General features: G+C 36.5%; 4 protein-coding genes across 11 annotated transcripts in view; 2 read left to right on the forward strand and 2 right to left on the reverse strand.

Annotated features, from left to right (window-relative positions):
* Nucleotides 1-58: 58 nt before the first annotated feature.
* Nucleotides 59-7,702, reverse strand: bpnt1 (bisphosphate nucleotidase 1). 3 transcript variants are annotated; one of them, XM_026233742.1, is made up of 10 exons: nt 7,613-7,702; nt 6,352-6,479; nt 5,231-5,335; nt 5,025-5,132; nt 4,860-4,908; nt 2,974-3,039; nt 1,406-1,497; nt 1,117-1,314; nt 935-1,040; nt 59-823 (listed from the first exon to the last, which is right to left on the reverse strand). In XM_026233742.1, exons 2-10 carry the CDS (start codon nt 6,469-6,471, stop codon nt 672-674), a joined length of 996 nt encoding a protein of 331 aa, XP_026089527.1. In that variant the 5' UTR covers nt 6,472-6,479; nt 7,613-7,702; the 3' UTR covers nt 59-671. The 3 variants fall into 3 exon arrangements, with proteins under 3 accessions (XP_026089527.1, XP_026089528.1, XP_026089529.1); XM_026233743.1 differs by having other exon boundaries at nt 6,352-6,476; nt 7,613-7,700; XM_026233744.1 differs by lacking the exon at nt 2,974-3,039.
* A 1,130-nt stretch (nt 7,703-8,832) lies between these two features.
* On the reverse strand, nt 8,833-10,224 carry saysd1 (SAYSVFN motif domain containing 1). 2 transcript variants are annotated; one of them, XM_026233745.1, is made up of 3 exons: nt 10,129-10,224; nt 9,457-9,650; nt 8,833-9,350 (listed from the first exon to the last, which is right to left on the reverse strand). In XM_026233745.1, the coding sequence occupies exons 2-3, from the start codon at nt 9,631-9,633 to the stop codon at nt 9,033-9,035; spliced, it is 495 nt and encodes a 164-aa protein (XP_026089530.1). In that variant the 5' UTR covers nt 9,634-9,650; nt 10,129-10,224; the 3' UTR covers nt 8,833-9,032. The 2 variants fall into 2 exon arrangements, with proteins under 2 accessions (XP_026089530.1, XP_026089531.1); XM_026233746.1 differs by having other exon boundaries at nt 9,457-9,642; nt 10,129-10,211.
* grcc10 (gene rich cluster, C10 gene) lies at nt 9,387-12,494 on the forward strand. Of its 2 annotated transcripts, none has more exons than XM_026233749.1 (4): nt 9,387-9,405; nt 11,468-11,546; nt 11,629-11,805; nt 11,881-12,494. In XM_026233749.1, exons 2-4 carry the CDS (start codon nt 11,495-11,497, stop codon nt 12,018-12,020), a joined length of 369 nt encoding a protein of 122 aa, XP_026089534.1. In that variant the 5' UTR covers nt 9,387-9,405; nt 11,468-11,494; the 3' UTR covers nt 12,021-12,494. The 2 variants fall into 2 exon arrangements, with proteins under 2 accessions (XP_026089534.1, XP_026089533.1); XM_026233748.1 differs by lacking the exon at nt 9,387-9,405 and adding an exon at nt 10,196-10,331 and having other exon boundaries at nt 11,881-12,490.
* Nucleotides 12,495-14,313: 1,819 nt separating this feature from the next.
* The window catches only part of LOC113063393 (disks large-associated protein 2-like), a 142,786-nt gene continuing 136,786 nt past the window's right edge, over nt 14,314-20,313 (forward strand). For all 4 annotated transcript variants that reach the window (XM_026233753.1, XM_026233750.1, XM_026233751.1 and 1 more), the window contains exons 1-2: nt 14,314-14,643; nt 15,193-15,247. In XM_026233753.1, coding sequence (XP_026089538.1) covers nt 14,626-14,643; nt 15,193-15,247 — 73 coding nt within the window. In that variant the 5' untranslated portion in view covers nt 14,314-14,625. The remainder of the gene's footprint in view (nt 14,644-15,192; nt 15,248-20,313) is intronic.

Raw genomic sequence — 20,313 nt, forward strand, 5'->3', positions numbered from 1 at the left:
CAAGTAGATATAGGAAGACTTTAAACTAAATATTGCAAATATAGCAGCATAATCAATCCTGGTTGTCAACAATTTAATTTTATTAGTGCACTTCTGTTGTAATGTTTTGGTTATGGTTGATGCGAAACTTTCAAATACCCTTAATTGGAAAACACATTTCACAGTTACAGAGTAGTGCAGACTTTCCTCATGCAACTTTCAACACCATGAAGTTAAACAGAAATAATTTTAAATGTCATACCTAGCTATAGCAATGAAAACATAAAACATTGGTTTTAAGTGTTAGCTAGATTAATGGGCAAACATGGAATTAAAAAAAAAAAAAAACTTTAATGATTAAGACCATTACCATGTATATGCAATAGGACATCTATATACACATGTATAATATATTTTTCCTTTTAAATGGCCTGCATGCCATATTATTATAAACATTTAGAAAAAAATTATATTTGGTCCCCTACTAAAAATGGATCAAAACATGTTGTGAATGTCCTCAGTAAATAATTAACTATTTTTAAGTTAATTTATAAGAAATAATAACATTTCAAATAAAAACTGTACTTAATCATCTTTGTTTTTATATGAATGAAGATTTTATGGCAATGACATCAGCTTTGAGGCACAAAGGTCACAACGGTTTAGAGTATGACTTCATATCCTGTAATGGGTCAGTTAGAAGGAAGAGCCTGCAGGACAGCCTGTGGCACTCTGCTTAAATAGTACTCGTGATTCCTCAGTGTTGCTAGCACTCCAGCGGAGTTCATGTGCTGCACATTGGCATCATATTTATATGCATTACCATGCATGTCTGTCAGTTTGCCTGTATATAAAAAACAACATAAAATGTATAGATTTATATTAAATATCAAGTTCGTTTTCAAGAATATATATGCAAAAAAAGATTAAAAAAATAAAATAAAATGACTGTCACCTCCAACTGCGTGCAGAATTGCTTCAGGTGCACATGTGTCCCACTTTTTACATCCTGGACTGGCAAACACATAAGCAGAGGCTTTTCCCTCCACCAGCTGGATGATCTACCAGGACCAGAATCAAGATGTTATTAGTTTTCTTCTATGCCAGTACTGACTCAAATCAAAGGCTGTGACCCACCTTATTCCCAGCCCCTCCCACTCTGATGACATCATGAGGCTCCATGGCTTGCACTGCGTCGATCACAAGTTTATTGCTGTGGGACCGTGTAGTAGTAATGATTCTTTTACCATCTGGGACTTCCTGGAGTTGAAACCCAAATGCGCCCAAACCCAGTACTCCCCATAATGTTCTGCCCAAAGAAGCACCAGTCCCCATCTGAATGAACAGAGAACACAAAAAAACAGGTCAACCAATCTCAGCCTTAACAGATATAGTGTAGCATGTGTGAGTGACCAACAAGTTGGACCTGGTAGTTGTAGAAGGGTTGATTGATGACTCCAGCAATGGCTGTCCCTCTATAAGCAATGCCTATTAGCACTGTCACATGATCCAAGAGCCCTGCAATAAATGGCACACAAACAACATTATAAAAAGTATTAGTCAGCTCCAACATTAAAATATTGTTAACCCCACTATGCTCTTATAAATGTATGTGGCACTGTATGGGTAAGACCTTAAGGTATGTTAAAAATATCTAAAAAAAATCTAAGGTATGTTAATATCTTAAGGTAAGATATTAAGGTATGCACACTTGGCATGTTTGGTTCAATTAAACAAACTCAAACACTGATATTGTGGTTTATTTGAATAATGTTAATGTTGCCATCTGAACTTTGGTGCATACCAAACAAGCAGACCGATATCCCCTAAAAAGGTGGATCTCGGTCTGCTTGTTTGGTGTGCACCAAGGTTCGGGACCTTAGGACAGGGGTGTCCAAACTCAGTCCTGGAGGGCCACTGTCCTGCAGAGTTTAGCTCCAAATAGCCTCAATACACCTGCCTGGAAATTTTAGTATACCTAGACCTTGATTAGCTGGTTCAAGTTTGTTTAACAGGAGCTAAACTCTGAAGGACAGTGGCCCTCCAGGAGCAGGACAGGACACCCCTGCCTTAGGAAGTGTTCACACTTGGCAGGTTTGATTTTATTAAACAAACTCTGGACCGATTCATCTACTGTGTATGCTGCCCTCCAAACCTTGGTGCACACCAAACAAGTGGACCAAAGACCCATCTTTTCAGGGGGTCTTGGTTTACTTACAAATGAAATCTAGTGCAGTTTACATGAAGTATGAACACAACATGGACTTGAAACAACTAAATGAACCAAAACCCATTATAATCTGGTACAGGCACTGGAACTGGCATCTTTCAGAAGATCTACATTTGTGCAGCGGAGAAATTTCGTGGCACTGGTTTAATTCCTTTACACAATTATAAGTTCTGTCACAAAATATATGTAATAAAAGTTGTTCAGTCATGTTGTGTATTTTATGCCTTAAGTTTGTATTATGTATTTTGGCTTGGTGTAAAAAAATGGCAGTGTGAACCCTAAGCAAACCAGGAATAAAAATTGTGTTCTTTTGTGGTCCGGATCAAAAGAACCAAGGGAACAGAACACAAGTGTGAACACACCCATGCTGGTAATGCAGGTTCAAGCCAGGTCTGCAACATGTCCTTACCCATTCCACATTTATTTCTCTCATAATTTCCACTCCATTCTTTGCAACCCTGATAATGAATTGGTCCAATAAAGTGATGGTAATTTATAAAGTTTAATAAAAAACCAAATACCAACTAGCAATGGAAGGAAAGAGGTTTTTTAACAGGTATATTAGATAACATTGGATAAAAGCAACAAAGAGAGCAAATGCAATTCAACGATTGCTCGTCAACTATGAGAACTTTTTCAACCATCATACCGTTTCTGATTGAAAGCAACCTTTTACTTGTCTAATTACAATGTGACAATCTCATTCCTCAAAAAGAAAATAAACAAACAAACAAACAAAAAAAAAAAACTTTAAATCACCGTACGGTTAGGGGCTCTGTAGGGCTGTTCTTGCTTCTGTATGTAAACTGGGCTGTACAAAACCCTTGCAGCTACAACAGAGACAGGAGAGCAAAGACAAAGAAGGAAATAGGGGAAAGAGCAGATCACCATGTGACAGCACCAGATGTGTTGGACAAATGAAGGTCAAGTGGAGGTAGAGATAGACAAAAAATTAAGAGAGATATAGGAATGAGAGATAGATGTAAATGATAAAAAAAATCATCATTCTTCAACGGAAGTGGACATGCTTGCACCCTAATTAAGCATAACGCAAGTGTACTTTTAGTATTGTGTCCTCAATGAAAATGACATTTTCAGGAAAAGCCATACTGCTATCTGATCTGGATTAAAAAAATAAAATAAAAAGATTCTGTTGTCAGTGGGACTAACTTAGTATATTCTTAAGGAGCGGTCATATTAACAGTATTTCAGCCAAATTTCACAGGCAAAAAAGAAAATTTTCAAAAGGTGTAGTAATGTGCACAGCTTACCCAGAAATCACTTTCAAATCAAGCATATTTCTGTTGGTCAACGCAGTAAATTCACATGACCAGCTTGAACATGAGTGAAAGAGCTTTTGCCCTCTCGCATAACTCCACATGGATTCATATTTAAATGACTGATTTGGCCCACAAAATTTCCCCAAGCAACATTAAATGTGACCACTCCTTTGAGACCCCTTTACACCTGGTATCGACATCTGCCCGAAGCAACTTGATCGACCAAGGCCATTTACACCCAATATTAACCTCAATCTCCACAATTAACCACTTGTGTATGGACTGTAGCTGAGCGGTAAGTGGACAGGCTATACTTAACTGTTGTCTGAGAAACATCCAAATGCATTTGAAGTGCACTTAATTTGTCTGCATTCTGCACTGCTTCACAGACTGCATCATTTTTAACATAAGCACAGTCTACTGATGTCCACGCACTCTGTCAATGTGCAGCTCAATTTGTCTGTCCATCCAGACAGGGCTCTACATGGAGGCTTATATCGTTTTACTAAAGTGACATCACTGATGATGTTCGAAATCTATATCTATCTATCTATCTATCTATCTATCTATCTATCTATCTATCTATCTATCGATCTAGTGTTTACTATATGGCTGTTTGTGCAAATTTATCAAGCCCTTTTTAACCATGTAGCTCACATTTTGCCACTGTCACACTCCTGACCAGCAGGTGTCCCTCAAAGGGCATTCAAAGCCTCGAGAAATGAACCACTTTTCAACACATCTGCCTGGAAGCTTCAAAGCTTCATCTTGCCATTACACTAATAAGAAGTAATCCCCATATAAAACACACATGACATCACCCCATACCAGATCTATACAAGTGGATGGTGTCTGAAGCGCACCGCAACTGCTACAACAAGCACTAGCCAAGTATCTGAATGTTGAGCAGCTCATTGGCTGCTGGTGCGAAAAGAAACCAATCAGCTGCGCCATTTGAATTATGATGTAATTACATCAGACTGCACCATCTGGAGTTTCTTGAAAGAACTTTCTGTTTATTTTCAATAATAAATATATATATATATATATATATATATATATATATATATATATATATATATATATATATATATATATATATATTAGAATCAAATAAAATGTGGATTATAAATGTGGTTTGTGTAATCAGATGACTGAATGTAGACGTCATTTACACATATATGTAATGCTGTCCACTTGTGATCACATCACCCCGTACAGATTAATACCAGGTGCTTTATTGCACAATGATGTTTACAGTCTCAGCTGAACAAGGCCAAAACTCAAAGAGTAGAAGTGGAAGAGATGTAATTTATTTTCTGACGTTTTAGCATGAGACATAAAATGTTGAAAGCTGTTTATCTGCTCACCTTCTGTATATTCTTTAGTGCCATCAAGAGGGTCCACCCACACAACCAGCTGAGAATGATGAAATATTACTTTTCTATTACTTTTTGTTTCAGAAAAACGATATTCTACATTTATAGCATAGCTGTAAGCAATATGCCCATATTCTGTTTCCTATTCCTCTTTACCTCTTCCTCCTTCAGGCTGGCATACTGATCCGGGCAAGATTTTTGTAGAATTAGGCTGCTTTGTCCGTTCTCTATTAGGTCCTCTTCAACAGCCTCATCTGGTAATTCCTGGACAAATAAAATATTAAAATATTATATAAAATATTATATTTCACTGGTTGGAGCCAAAACGGGCTGAGTGTCTTCATATTAGGAGACGTACGTACCTCCTCCCCAATGATAGTGACTTTAGGGAAGCTTTTCGTCAGGGATGCACATATACTCTTCTGAACAAGCCTGTCAGCCAGAGTCTGTAGATCATTGGCTCCCGACTGTTCCAAAATCACAGGTTACAAAAACATCATGTGAAAAAAACTATTTACCAACTAAATTAATTACTACATTAACAGTCATGTTATCTTCTCATAAGCCAAAATTGGCCTTGATTTTACAGAGTAGGAAGGGTTAGTAATAGTGGATCAACATATTTCAGATTTTAGGGTCTTAAAACAATGCTGTTTCATGAGTTCAGTTATTTACACTGTTAAAGAGTTGGATTCTCATGCTAAGCATGGACAAAGTTTCAAAAAATAATTTGGATGATTGACAGTATTTATGTGCCAAGTATCTTACTTCTGGGTTCATACAAGTTTTGGAGCGTTTTGTTTTATTGCACTTCATGACTTAGACGAGGGTGGAACTCCTTATATGGGCATTTCTCCCAGAAAAGACACGCCCATGCATGCATCGACCACAGTGAGAGCAGATCGTGCCCATCAAGTAGCTTCATCCGGTGGCAGCATTGCACAGGACTTTGCTCGGGAAGAAAGTATCCAAAGAAGTGTTTTTGGTGTAAGTGAAAGATCATTTTGTTCAGATTCCTTAAGAACCCAGCGTTATGTAAACAGTGGATACAGTTTTGTTTTTCCGAGGCCGCAACGTAGTTTCACAAGTGTGTTTGTTTACGAACGTTTTATAAACAAAGCCCAAGTCCGTCGCTGGATTTGCACATCGTTTGATACAGAAAGATGGAGCGGTCCATGCTATAAAAGATCACACTTTAGCTCCGCCCGTGGTGCGCCTCCAGGAGCTCGGCTGTTTCCGGAGACAATCGTAAAGCTGTCTCTTTCATTTATAAATATGATAAAACTAAAGACTTTTTGGAGATAAGAAGGATGCAGCACTACTCTATATGTACTCAAGATTAACATGAGATTGGATGAAACTGTGTGTGTTACATCCCTTTTAATGGAAGTTAAGAGCTCAGGACCGCTCAAGAGTGATGAGATCATCTCAAGTTTTTTTTGGAAGAACATCCTTGTTGGTAACATGCCTCTACTTGCCATACCTTTTCAACGATCCCCAGCTCTCCACTTTGAAGCACTTTCCGGACAATAGTTCCAGCCTTTTCGGCCACGGCGTGGGCTGAGGCCATCAGCCGCATCAGCACTGCAGGTTTGCTTGCCATGACACCTGCTGAAACAGGAAGCACACCTCACTACAGCTCAGAAAGACACACCTACTGCAAACAACCAGGGGAAAAGTCAAAAGACAACACGTTTTGCAAGTCACTATTACATGACCATTAAGAGGAATGAGATTCTCGCCAAAATAAAACTTAAAATATGGATTTACTACTGTTATGTATTTTTGGAATCAGTGATCCTTAAGATTTTTTAAAATGGGTTTTGTCTTTATTTTATCAGCATTATGACATTTATGTTATCATGCATCCCTTAAACAATCTGTCCATATACATTGTGTAGATTTTGTATATACTATTGATTAAGAAAAAGAAGAACGCTACTGTTACATCCTGACAACCATATAAAAAATATTAATCTTTTATAAAGTTTCACTGCTGCATCCCTGTTTTGGTCACCACAAACAGATATTTATGAAACTTTATTTATTTATTTATCCATTGTCAAGTCATCCCGAATATCCTGCTGCTGTATTTTAGCCAAACTGTTTTGTTACAAAATTATAGTATTGTTATATCAGGGTTCTCATATTTTCTGTCTCAACCATGGTATATCAATTGTAGATAATTTATTGGCTTTTTAAGCACTTGACAATTAAACAGATGCAGCTAAGATTAAATGTAGATGACTTTTTCTAAACATTTGAAAAGATTTAACATTCTTTAATAATTATCAATCATAGGAAATCAATATTATTTGTCCCAGTATTAAGACAGAATCAGGTATTCACTTGATCACGGAACACAATGATAAAGTAACTTTGACAATAGTCATTAAGTGTATAGCTAGATGGTTAACGAGTAATTATGCAAACGGACTCTGAACATTATTGTATGAGACCAAATATCATGGAAGACAAGAAGAGACTTTTTTGTCTTCCTTAAGAGACCCTAACCCTAACCCTAACCCTAACTCAAAATAATTAACCATTCGTCCCCAAACATTTCTGTAATCACACTCAAGTCATTACTCTTTAATCATGTTATACTCGTTCGTAGCGTTAATTCACAGTTCAGTTCGTGGGCGATATGTTATTGGTGTGTAATGTCGCAGTGCAGACGGATATTTCTCAGTAAGTGTGTGTTTTATGTCTCGTGGGATGGAGCTAATGCTCTGTGATCTTACTTTAATCGCAGTCCGTGTCCAGCGGGGCTCCAGAGTTCAGCAGCACTGTGGACAGGAAGTCGTGTACAGTCGAGTACACTCGGGTTTGTCTTATAGTTCTCGGAAGGAAGGTCTTAGTGCCCCCTGGGTTGCTTTCTTTTTAAAGAAATAGTTCCATTAAAAATCATTATTCTTTAAGATACCAATTCGTATTTGAAATAAGTGTAGTGTAGGTTATGTAAATGACAGAACTTTATATATATATATATATATATATATACACACACACACACACACACACACACACATATATATATATATATATATATATATATATATATATATATATACCATTTAATTTAATTCACATGAGTAAAAACCTTACTGAAATTAATAATTTGTGGAATGTATTATGACATTTGTGAAGAAGAAAACAGTTTTCTATAGAAGCTTATTTCCATCATGAGGTAAAAAGAAGTGAATTTATCTCACTATTCTGACTATTATTTTTAAAATTCAGTCAGAGTTGTGAGTTATGTCTATAGTGTCTATAGAAAATAATCACCCCCTTGCAAAATAATCGCGTTTTTTTGCTTTGCAGCCTGAACAGAAATGACTTTTTCTCGCAATTCTGTTTTTTTTTTTTTTTTTGAATTGCAAGACATTTTTAAATTGGGAGGTAAAAAGTTGCTTTTACACATTCGTTCATTCATTCCATGGCTCATAGTTTTCCTGTCAATTTCAACAATAAAAGTCAAACTTTGTATGTACCGTACTTTATTTTACTTCATAGCTATTTTAGTGAAACCATTAGAGCTCCCTAAAAGTATGAACGATTAAACATCTGCTTGTTATTCCGGTGTAGTAGTCTGTAATATCAGTAGGTCAAACTGACAAACGACTAAACTGAATTAAATCAAAGAGCATAAAATACACCTGAAAACATCCAGTCACATGCAAATGTGAATCCTTTTGTGTAAATGAATTTAAATAAACACAGTCTTGACAGAATGAGGGATTCATACTCCATAGTCATCCTTGACGAAGCGGTTGAGTGATAATAATCCAGCTAATATCAAACTGAGTCTCACTGCCGACCTTTTATTGGAAGTTTATCCTTCCGTAAGTGAATCCAAGAGGAAGTCCTGTTTCTTAGTAATACATTTCAGCTGAATAAATTGGATAAGAAAGCCTAAAATTAGGTGACATTCAAATTTTTTTTATATCTGAGGAAGCGTATATTTGTGTATAGATGAATAAAATAAAGCATTTTATTAATGTAAACACAATAAATCATTTAAGACGATTATAGGGTACATTAATATAATGCAAACAAGTTTCCAAAGTGCAATTTACATCTCCACATTTAGACGGTTAAGTGTTTTCCTTTATTTCCAGATAGTTGTCTATGAAAGCAACGTCTGCTTTCTTTCAAACACGTTCATCTGTTGACCACTGGCCTGTATCCCATCTCTCCTTCCAGCTGTTCGGCTGTTAACGTTCCCAGGATGGGTTGACAATCAGGGTTAAACACAGAATACGCGCTCATTTCTCCAGGTTGCCGGGCTCTTGGGCTTCGAAGGCCCTCATAGAGCCAGTAGAATAATGATATGAGAAAAAACGGCAGGCCAAACTCGAGTTCTGAGAAGAGCCCGAGCAGCACGAGCCACAGCAGCACTTTGAGCAGGGTCAGATGGGTGAGAGCCACGCGCTGGAGCCAACCACCACACGTAGGGTTCAGCAAACGATGACTGGGATCCTAAAATGACAGGAAGACTGGGTTCATTAGGCAAAACGACTCGGTCGGTTTCCAGGTATGTATCTGTTGTGTTGTTGTTATATTTGAGTAGTAAGTGTGCTCATACCTGTGTGTGTGGCCTCTGAAGGCAGCTGGTGGGCTTCTGTTCCGGTGTGTCAGGACTCACTGCTGGAGAATCAAGGCTCATGGCTTTAGTTTCAGTCTGGATCACACTCTCAGCAGGTTTCTGAGCTTCAGCTTGGGCTTTCTTTCGGGCTCTGAACTCAGCCAACTTACGCTCCATATTTCATACCTGAAAAACAAAACGAACGGAGTCTGCGTCGAAATCGCTTCCACGTTCACTTGTCAATATTTTCCCAGACTTCCGTGTTAGTTTTGCACCGGTCTGTAAATGCTTCTTTCTAATATTCGTTTGTCACTAACGTAAATGTTTTGTGTTTTTTTTTCCCTCCAGGGGGCGCTTGGTGGCTCATTAAACCAAATCCTTCATTCAGCTACATTGAAATTTCTGGACTTTTGTGTGTCTCAGTGAAAAACAATTTTTTTTTTTTTTTAAGTTTATCGATTCCAGTGAATAATACGAGATAAACACGAAATAATAAGCGCGCATCTCTGCAAAATCAATGAATCTTGATCTTGTAATCGCAGATCACTGTTATTGGTCCAGACTGAGTACCGTTGAGTAATGTAACAGGTATCACGTGACAAAAAATGGCTATTAACGCAAAAACTTCAGGAGCAATTCGACTGAAAATACACAGTGAAGAGATATTTATACCAGTTGCCGAGGTCCATCAATTAGGAGAGTTCAGGTCGCAAAGCCGAGTCCATTTTATGACGTTATTGATAGTTTCATCGCCATAGCCATCTTCTATGGTTCATCAAACGAGTTGCAGTTGCACACGGACAGTTTTATGGCTGCACCCACCGGAAGTCTGTGCGTCACAGTAGAGGCTGTGATTAGGTACTGGCTTCATCGATGTAAGTACATGGAAATATTACAAATATTACTTAGGTATAAAATATTCATATATATATATATATATATATATATATATATATATATATATATACATATATATATCTGGACAACAGAAAGAATGGTTATTCAGTGGTTTCGCGGTTAGCGGAAGTAACGATCCACTGATAGATGACAGATGAACCCAGCATACTCTCATTCTTTAACAACAACAACAACAAGACATCAAATCAATATCACATTTCTCGTTATATAAATTGAAGCTGCTTGCAAGCAATCTGTGCAGCCATTTATTCAGTATGTTTAAGTATTATTTATTGGATATTTAATCTTTGCCCTATAATCAGAATCAAGGGGTTGATATGGTCGTCTTTTTATTTTCTCTCTCAATTTTTTATTGACAAATTAGATGGGGACAATATATATATATATATATATATATATATATATATATATATATATATATATATATATATATATATATATATATATATATATATACACAGAGAGAGAGAGAGAGTTTTCTCATAGTACTCTATATTCTATTTTAAATTTTATTTTATTGTTTTGTGCTTTTGAAATGTATCGCCAATTAGGCCAATGACTTTGCATTTAAGACTACAATTGAATGTGTGTTTTCAGCAAATGTAATTAAGTTGTTTTATACCTTCACCTACATGCTATAGTTATAGGAAGTGTGTGGAGAAATTACTGCAACATTGTAAAATAATCCCGCACCATGATATATAGTGCATTCAAATAGTATCATTTACTTTAATGTGCATAGTTAGTTTGCGGGCTGCTTTGAACGTGCTGCAAAACAGTAAAATTTTCGGGGACAGGAGACCAAAAAACAGGAATGTCTGGTCACCCTATCATTTATGACACTGAAAGCATAAATGCAGATAGACAACACAATTATAATATATTTTTTTCTTGTTTATTTATGTATTGTATATATACAGAATGTATTGATTTGATACCCATAATGGTTTCACAAATCAGCCAGTCTCCCCGTGTTGATGTGGAAAGTGTGTTCTGTCTGGGCAAGAGAAACAGTCGAGCTGTGTAGTGTATGCATAAATCATCACATAACATGCAGCAGCAGCGTTTAATTGATTTTAATTGATATCTGTAGTGAATCTCCTCCGCGGAGTGAGCCAGCATGGCCTCTGCCCCAGCACAGCAGCCCACGCTCACTGTAGAGCAGGCCAGAGGTGAGACGTCAGTCCTTAAACCATACGCTCAGGAGTCACGGCTCGACTCTGTCTCACCCAGACCGTTTCCCGTCCATTGCAGTTGTTCTTAGTGAGGTGATCCAGGCGTTCTCTGTGCCTGAGAATGCAGCCCGCATGGAGGAAGCCAGAGAAAGCGCATGCAACGACATGGGCAAGATGCTGCAGCTGGTGCTGCCTGTGGCCACTCAGATCCAGCAGGAGGTCATCAAAGCATACGGCTTCAACAATGAAGGAGAAGGTGAGATTTAATTCTACAAACATGCAAACACAAATAAAATGCTGTCATTCCAACTCCTGCGTTTTTGCCTTTCAGGTGTTCTAAAGTTCGCCCGGCTGGTGAAGATGTATGAAACTCAGGACCCAGAGATTGCAGCCATGTCACTGAAACTCAAGAGTCTCCTGCTGCCGCCTCTCTCCACTCCTCCTATTGGCAGCGGCATCCCGAGCTCATAGGACAGCGACAACCTTCCACTTCATCCTCTATAACTAATTTCACATTCATGCTTTCCTATTGTTGTCAATTTGAACTTATACATTCCTGTTTTTTATCAGTGGAATTAATATTCAAACAGTTGTTGTTTTTTTCCACATATTTACTGTAACAACGTTTCGTAGATCGGGAAGAAAGATGTGGGAACCTGGTGAAAATGTAAATATAAAACTTAAATAAATATACGCAAAAAGAAAGTAAAAACAACAAAATAAAGTCCTTGAATGTGCATATTTATCAAGCATAACACTAATTTGTTGATGCCTTTTAGAGGCCTTGTTTGTTTTCATACAGTTGGTATTGATTATTGTCTCATTTGGCCATGTAAACATAAATGATAACCTGTGACATTGCTCTTGTGATCTTTACTGTTTGCAAAATGAATTATTGTCACATAAACAGTGTTTATTCAATAAAGTGTCTTTTTACTTAATAGGAAGATGTTTCTAAATGACTGTTTTAAAAAATGGCTGTTTTTATGAATGTCTCTCAGTACTTTAGTTTCCATTGTCTAAGTCCACCAAAGCATACAAACAGCATTCATTTATTTATTCACTGTAATACAGAAGTGCTGTAATTTAAGCATTTAGAGTTTTTTCATATTCGATTCAATTCAAGTTATTTGTATAGAGCTTTTTTTACAATTCAAATCATTGCAAAGCAACTTCACAGAAAAGTTAAGTTTTTGATAAGTTTCTACAATATTTAGTAGTAGCTTATCAGCGGTGTCTGTCAGTGTATGTGCATATGACAGAAATTCTTCGGAAAAACCAATTAAAGACGTAATCAAAAAGTTGATGAGCACTATTAACAACAATTATATGATGCAATCACGCTTACAGCTAAATTTGTTAGTTCTGTATGTTGTTTCAGGGTTAGCATCATTGTATTATATTTATGAAGGATAATTACTGCTGTGTTGAGTGTGTACGCAGAGCAGCACACAAACTCCTCACAAGTGTACATCTATCAACTCCTGATCTTCATTTTTATCATATCTGGTCCTTGGGTTTTAACAGTAAATTCTGCTAAAGATAATGGTGGAGAGTGCGTGGGCAATCATTCTTCGGTGACATCCCTGATCAATCAACAAACAAGAAGAAGATTCATTTATTTTTAAATTAGGGCTAGTCTGGGTGTAAGGCGTTAGGAGAAGGGAGAGAGAGGACGTACTTGCTCAGACGTTATTGAGTGATTTGATAAAGTGGCAGGAATTTCTGGATTAAATGTGGGGTGCGATCTGAGTAGCTTGTGCAAAGGGTTGGATATTGTTTATGGAAAAGCTGATATTACTACAGAATGAGACCCTCTTTACTCTGCCTGCTCCCACTGCTCCTGAGCTCTCTTCCCAGACTGTGCAGGCACTTTAGGCTTCGCCCTGCAGACTGAGAACCAGACAAGATAGCCCTTATAGTGTAAAAATACTAAGTTTAAGACTCATTCTAACACGCCCCCACATCTCTACCTCACTATGTGGGAAGATTTGCATAACACTTCCCAGATGTTCACGCAAAAAAAGAAGGCATACCTTTTATTCTCATTGTAGTATTGTTGTAGTACTGTGTGTTTCACTGTGAAAGTGAAACTACTTTATTTGTCCTTCTAAAAGAGGATGATATCTGCTTCGTCATGCCAGGAGCTGATCCGTGCTGGTCATGTAATCATGTTTATATCACATTCATAAAGGGTTTTATATTAAGGGGTGTAACATTTCCGTCACACGCTCGGACCTTCAGCCAATCACAATGCACTGGATAGCTGGCCAATCAGAGCACACTTCGCTTTTCAGACCGATGAGCTTTGTAAAAACTTTAAACTGCATAAACACATTTCATTACACCAAATAGACTCAATAATAGCAAAATGTGTATAGAATAGAATAGAATAGTGTTTTAGCATCATCATATGAACCCTTTAACTATTGTGAAAACATTTGAGAGATTTGTGCAGTGTTTAAAGAAATGTATTCACATGATTTGCAACTTGTATGAAATAAATGAAAACTTACAGTCTGTTTAGCACAATTATGTAGTGTTCAGCACACTGTTAACTGTTTCGAGAAATAGACCTGAGTTTAGACAATTGTCAAATCGACTGAGAAAAACTGTGACGTTTGTTCATAAATTTAAGAGAAGCTTTCTATCTATCTATCTATCTATCTATCTATCTATCTATCTATCTATCTATCTATCTATCTATCTATCTATCTATCTATCTATCTATCTATCTATCTATCTATCTATCTGGCTCCCCCTAGTGGACAAAGCGGCTCAAAAGTTGTCAAGTTATTTATTGCAACGACGCTTTATTTTAATGTCTCTCCACCATGGCCACTTTCTGTCTTCATAAGCCCAATTTTGTTTCTTTACTCAGATGAAGAAATAAGCAGTGATAACGCAATTTCTGCAACAGAAGAGTCAGAAGTGCGTTATAGGCGCGAGGAGCATCATGCGGAGGGTCTGCAGCTGAATGGACTACTTGTGATACACACCTGCCTGTTCCCGCGTGCTTACAAACACCACCCGCATTCACACCGAGGACTGAAGCGATGCCACGAGCCTCTGGAGAATGTCAGCCCTGAAAAAGGTATTGCAGCTGCTGGAGATGGAAATAAAAGAGTGTATTTTACCTAGTCTTCTAATATTCATTTATCTTCCTCTCGACTGACATAGCCAATTCAAGAGCGTTTTAACTTGATTGATTCACGTGTTATTGAAAAGACCACAGGCGATTCTGCTGATGTCATAATAGTCTTATTTTTTTTAAGCCGCCTGCTGTGATAAACAGTGATGACGTCACGTGTATCTCTAGGCTATTTAAACTCGATGCTTCGTGTGATATTAGAATAGAAGTTAAGAATAGTAATTATATTTATATGCCGGGGGTTGAGCAGTCAGTTAAAGATCTACACGTGGATTGAAGAGGAGTATGGGATTGATTTATTATTATTATTTTATTTGTTTGGCACATGCAGCTATCAGGAGGTCGATGAGTCCATGAGCCCTGTCCTGTCATAGTGAAATGGCTTATCTCATCTGTTCATAATCTTCCCTCCACTCCCCGAATGTCTTGTTCACTGTGTGTGAAATTTACTCCATTGTACTATTTCCATCTTCATTTCTCCATCTGCCACAGGTGTTACCATGGATTCTGCAGACACATTGCTGCCTTTTCCTTGACAAGAGTCCAGGTAAGAGACAGGATGGGATATTTAGGGCATTTCCCTACATCTTAACTCCAAGCTAAGAGAGCTGTGCTGTGGTTTGTGGATTTAAAGGGATAGTTCACCCCCCAAAATTAAGTTCTGTCATAATTTACTTACCACCATGTCGCTCCAAACCATTGCGACTTACAAAAGGAAAGGATTCAAAGGCTTTAAATAAGTTTTTGTTCCTAGACAAAGTGGCTGTCGAGCTCCAAAATAAAAAAAATAAATAAAAAAAATCTGAACATTCTGTGGTAAATACATTACCGTTCAAAAGTTTGAGGTCAGTTTTATGTATGTATGCGGTGGATATATATATATATATATATATATATATATATATATATATATAGCAGCTTGAACTTTCTAAATACAGTAATAACAGTCATAATGTTACAAAAGACTTCAAATAAATGCTGTTCTTCTACATTTTCTATTCATTAAGAATCCTGAAACAAATGTATCAAGATTAACATAAAAATATTACAACTTGCACTAAAACGCACAACTTTTTACAGCATTGATAGAAATGTTTCTTAAGCTCCAAATCATTTAAAAAGCTTTATCCATCAAAGAAAGAAAGTCACATGACCAACTTCACCAGACTTCAAATTAAGAAATGAGGGTGAAGAAATGACTTTTGAATTTGATGAATGAATTTTCTTCCATTTAATTTATTATGTGATGGGTGAGTTAGTTTAAACTTATTTTAAAAAAGCCCAAACCTTCAAAGAATCACTCATTTAGAGAACTCATTTAGTTTTCCCCGTAGTGTTCCCAGTTTCATGCCATTTATTTAATTATTCATATAACTGTGATGATTGTCTTGTGTTTGAAAGTGGATGTCTTTGCCATTATAATGAACCATTTGTATCAGACTGAACTTTCTGTTGCATTCATGCAGTGCTGGCACATACTGTACATTCTTCGTTACCTCTTGGATGTATATGCTTTTTGGATCTATTTTGAATATCAAGGCACAACTTTTATGAGTCCTTGGGACGCCTGGTGAATCAAATTTTTACACTCCAAAGCCCAATATGATTGATGGCAAGCTCTCCAGCTGAAGGTGTTTCAGCCCACAAAGTCCTGCATGGCTGTAGTTTACTTCAGTGAATATTTCGAGAGCCCTGCTGCTGTTTCTATGGAGACGAGGGAGGCTGATGTCATTGGAGGTGATCATGAACATGCTCAGATCTGTTTGTTGGAGCCAGTATCTGATGCTGATTATGCATTCAGTGATATACAAACCATCGATATTCATAAAGTAAATCCAGGAGCAATCCTTAGTGAAAGGATTCAGACTGATTTCTAATAACGCTCTTTAATCAATTAATTCAGTTCTATGAAGAAGTGTGCAGCGAAAATCTCAGAATGAGACAGTTCACCTTTTCTAACTCATTCATCATGGCTCAGCATTTTCCTGAGGTCACGGCCGACAGCGCATGTTAATGCTGTTTGAAAGGATCATCATCTGCCTCACTGACTCATTAAAATCATGTTGTTAAACACGTTCAGTGCAATACAGAAAAGAACAGAACCATGTCATCATTTTGCTAACTCATCTGATTAGTTTGGTTTCTTTTTTGAATTGGGTTTTTTTTTTTTTTTTTTGAGGCATTTTTACATCAGGAAGGAGGACTGTGACAGTTGGTTGTTTCCACATATTTTGGGTTGTGACTTGCTCAGTTAGTTCAGGACTCTTGTAAATTGGTAATGTCACGTGACATTGTTCTGGAATTGGCTTTATCCACCACCAGAGGGAGACATATAACTGTCTTTCACACAGAACAGTATATGATAGGAACCAGTGCTTGTGATTTGCTACAGTTCTTCTATTCTATTCTATTCTATTCTATTCTATTCTATTCTATTCTATTCTATTCTAATAAATACATATTCTGCTTATTTTTCTAATAATTAACAATTGGTGTTTTATTTAACTGTAAGGACGTACAGGTGCTTCTCAATAAATTAGAATGTCGTGGAAAAGTTCATTTATTTCATTAATTCAACTCAAATTGTGAAACTTGTGTATTAAATAAATTCAATGCAAACAGACTGAAGACGTTTAATTCTTTGACTCTTTAAATTGTGTTTTAAAATCTCAACAAATTAGAATATGGTGAGTTGTCTATCAGCTAATCGACTCAAAACACAAGCAAAGGTTTCCTGAGCCTTCAAAATGGTCTCTCAGTTTGGTTCACTATGCTACACAATCCTGGGGAAGACATCTGATCTGACAGTTGTCCAGAAGACAATCATTGACACCCTTCACAACGAGGGTAAGCCACAAACGTTCATTGCCAAAGAAGCTGGCGGTTCACAGAGTGCTGTATCCAAGCATGTTAACAGAAAGTTGAGTAGAAGGGAAAAAGTGTGGAAGAAAAAGATGCACAACTAGGGCTGGGCGATATGGCCTAAAAATAAAATCTCAGATTTTATTTTTTTTAATTCGATTTCCGATTTTTTTCAGATTTTCCCCCCACTTAAGGAAAGCAATAAGTACAAACAGCAGACAACTTAAAGAAAATTTTGCTTTTATTTAATCAAAAGTAGGGCTGCTCCGATCACGATCGGCAGATCTTTATGCGCATCTCGTCAGTAAAGCAGGTTCAGCGGTAAATTCCCTCAGGTGCGTGATTTCACATTGAGCAGCTGTTACTACACAGAGCCATTGTTAACTGACAAGATGCGCAAATAAACGCTGAAAATGAAGTGGATTTGCGCATCTTCACAACTACTTCAGTCTGTGTGCACTGAATTAAAAAAAAAAATTATTAATTTTTTTTTTTTTAATAAATGAACTTTTCCATGACATTCTAATTTATTGAGAAGCACCTGTGTATTTAAAGGTGCAGTGTGTAATAGTTAGGAGGATCTATTGACAGAAATGCAATATAATATATATTTATATATATAACTATGTTTCCAGAGGTATATAAAGACCTTACACAATAAATTACACAATATTCAAATTTTGCATATAACTTTTGCATATACCTTTTATGCGATATTCAAAATCTTCATAGCTTTGGATGAAATCATGATGCAAACTTATTCAAATATGAGACAAATTCAAATCCTGCTATAAAGCACCTGTAAAAAGACAATAATGCCTGACCTTGTTGAATGAAACAGAATATTTAATCGGACGGAGAAGATTTCTATGTTAAAGAGAATTAATGTTAAAGATTAACATTAGCTAGCTAGCATTAAACAAGGACAGCTCTAAATGGCAAATCACCCAATGTCCAAACAAAGAAAACAGTCTCCGGTCAAAAACCTGATAGAACTTGTGCCAAAAGGAGCAGAAATGAAACTTAATCTTAGCTTATAAAGACATTTTTACAGTGGTCGCTGTAAGTATGGGGGATTCCTTTGAAACATCTGATTCATCCACACAGAACAGCTTGAGTAGGAGAACTAGGTTACTCCACAGCTAACACACAGTTTTATGTTTGAACTACAGTTGGAAATAGAAAGGCCAAGATTCCATACTGCAGCTGAACAATTTTAATAATATTAATCCAATTCAAAAAATGCTGTGTTACTATGCAACTAAACAATCTGCTATGATAAATGAGCAGTGAAGTTGTGCTTTATACACATACTATATTGTGTATTTTAGCACAGCTGGAAATCTGTATTGACCACTCATAAATGATTCTATTATTAACTGCATTTTGTTACTATATAAAATAATTCTAGAATATTATGTGTTGAGGTGTATGTGTGAATAACTTTGGCATCCAAGATGCATTTCCCCCTGGGAAATACAATAATGTATTTCAGTTTTTTGGTCTGAACTTTGACTTTTTTAAAAATGTTTGTTTAGCTTAATGTGATGTATTCAAAACTGTTGTACGTGTAAATCCCATTATTTATTTTGGATTGTGAGAAACTCTGTTACTGTCAGACTAACTACAATGATCAATGTTAAAATGTTAAAACAATGGGGTTAAAACAATTTAGACTCAGAAATAGCTAGTTAATTACACAGTAATCACAAAGAGATTTTAAAGTAGAAATTATATTTCATTTTAAAACGTACTGCAAGCTTTGTTTTATTTACAACTTCAAATTGAAATTAAATTAAACATTGACTTACCTAAATGTTTTTTATTTTTATTTTTTTATCTTAAGTGGATATTTCACTTTTATTATATTTTTTGAAAAAAAGAGAAAAAAAAAATATATATATATATATATATATATATATATATATATATATATATGAATATATATTGCATTGACCCACCTTCAGTAACATTTTTGAAAGAAAATATAAATATATAATTGTACAGTGTCCATACACAAAGAGGAAAGCATTGGGCTTTCCATGAAGCAAACAACATGAGTTTGAAGAGTTTCACTTGACTGGAGTAAATGGGTTCAGGGACGAAGAGTCACCTGTGGTAGATCTGTCATCTAGTGACAGTGAAACTGCTGGTTTGAGGGGGATTCCTGAACTTCTTCCTCTGGGGATACCTGTGAGCCATGGATCAATGGGCTTTGGAGGACAAACATGCTGTGGAATTGTGTGAAGTCATCAGTGTTCAGCTGAAGATGAATTAGATGAAGGTCTTGCATAGCCAGGCGTTAAACTAATGGGATAAAGAACCCACAACCCTAGGGTCTAACCACTAGGCCACGACTTCCCCACATATTTCATATTTGTTCAGATTTGTTGTTTTTGTATGCCACTTCAAATGGGGTTTATCTGAAATACAGTGTTATTATCATAAGTTGTAATAAGCATGTTGTTATCAAAAGATCTTTCAAATATTTGATGTCCTTAACCGCAGAAGCTGATCACAGAAGTTTCTTGCTTGCTGTATAGACCTCATGCAATAGAGCAACAAGTGCACAGCTATCTTTAATATGTTTTCTTTTAACTTCTGTTTTTGTGGAACTGTTGAAGAGTAATTTGCTGGTGAGGTGAATTTATTGAAAGTTATTATGTGCATTGTAATGTTTGAAGCAGATTTCAAAACGACTGTCACTACTCCGGGAAGTTTTTAAAACAAGCAGTTCATACATAAATTCAT

The sequence above is a fragment of the Carassius auratus genome, chromosome 45, assembly GCF_003368295.1.
Source record: "Carassius auratus strain Wakin chromosome 45, ASM336829v1, whole genome shotgun sequence".
In the NCBI taxonomy this organism is placed as follows: Eukaryota; Metazoa; Chordata; class Actinopteri; order Cypriniformes; family Cyprinidae; genus Carassius; species Carassius auratus.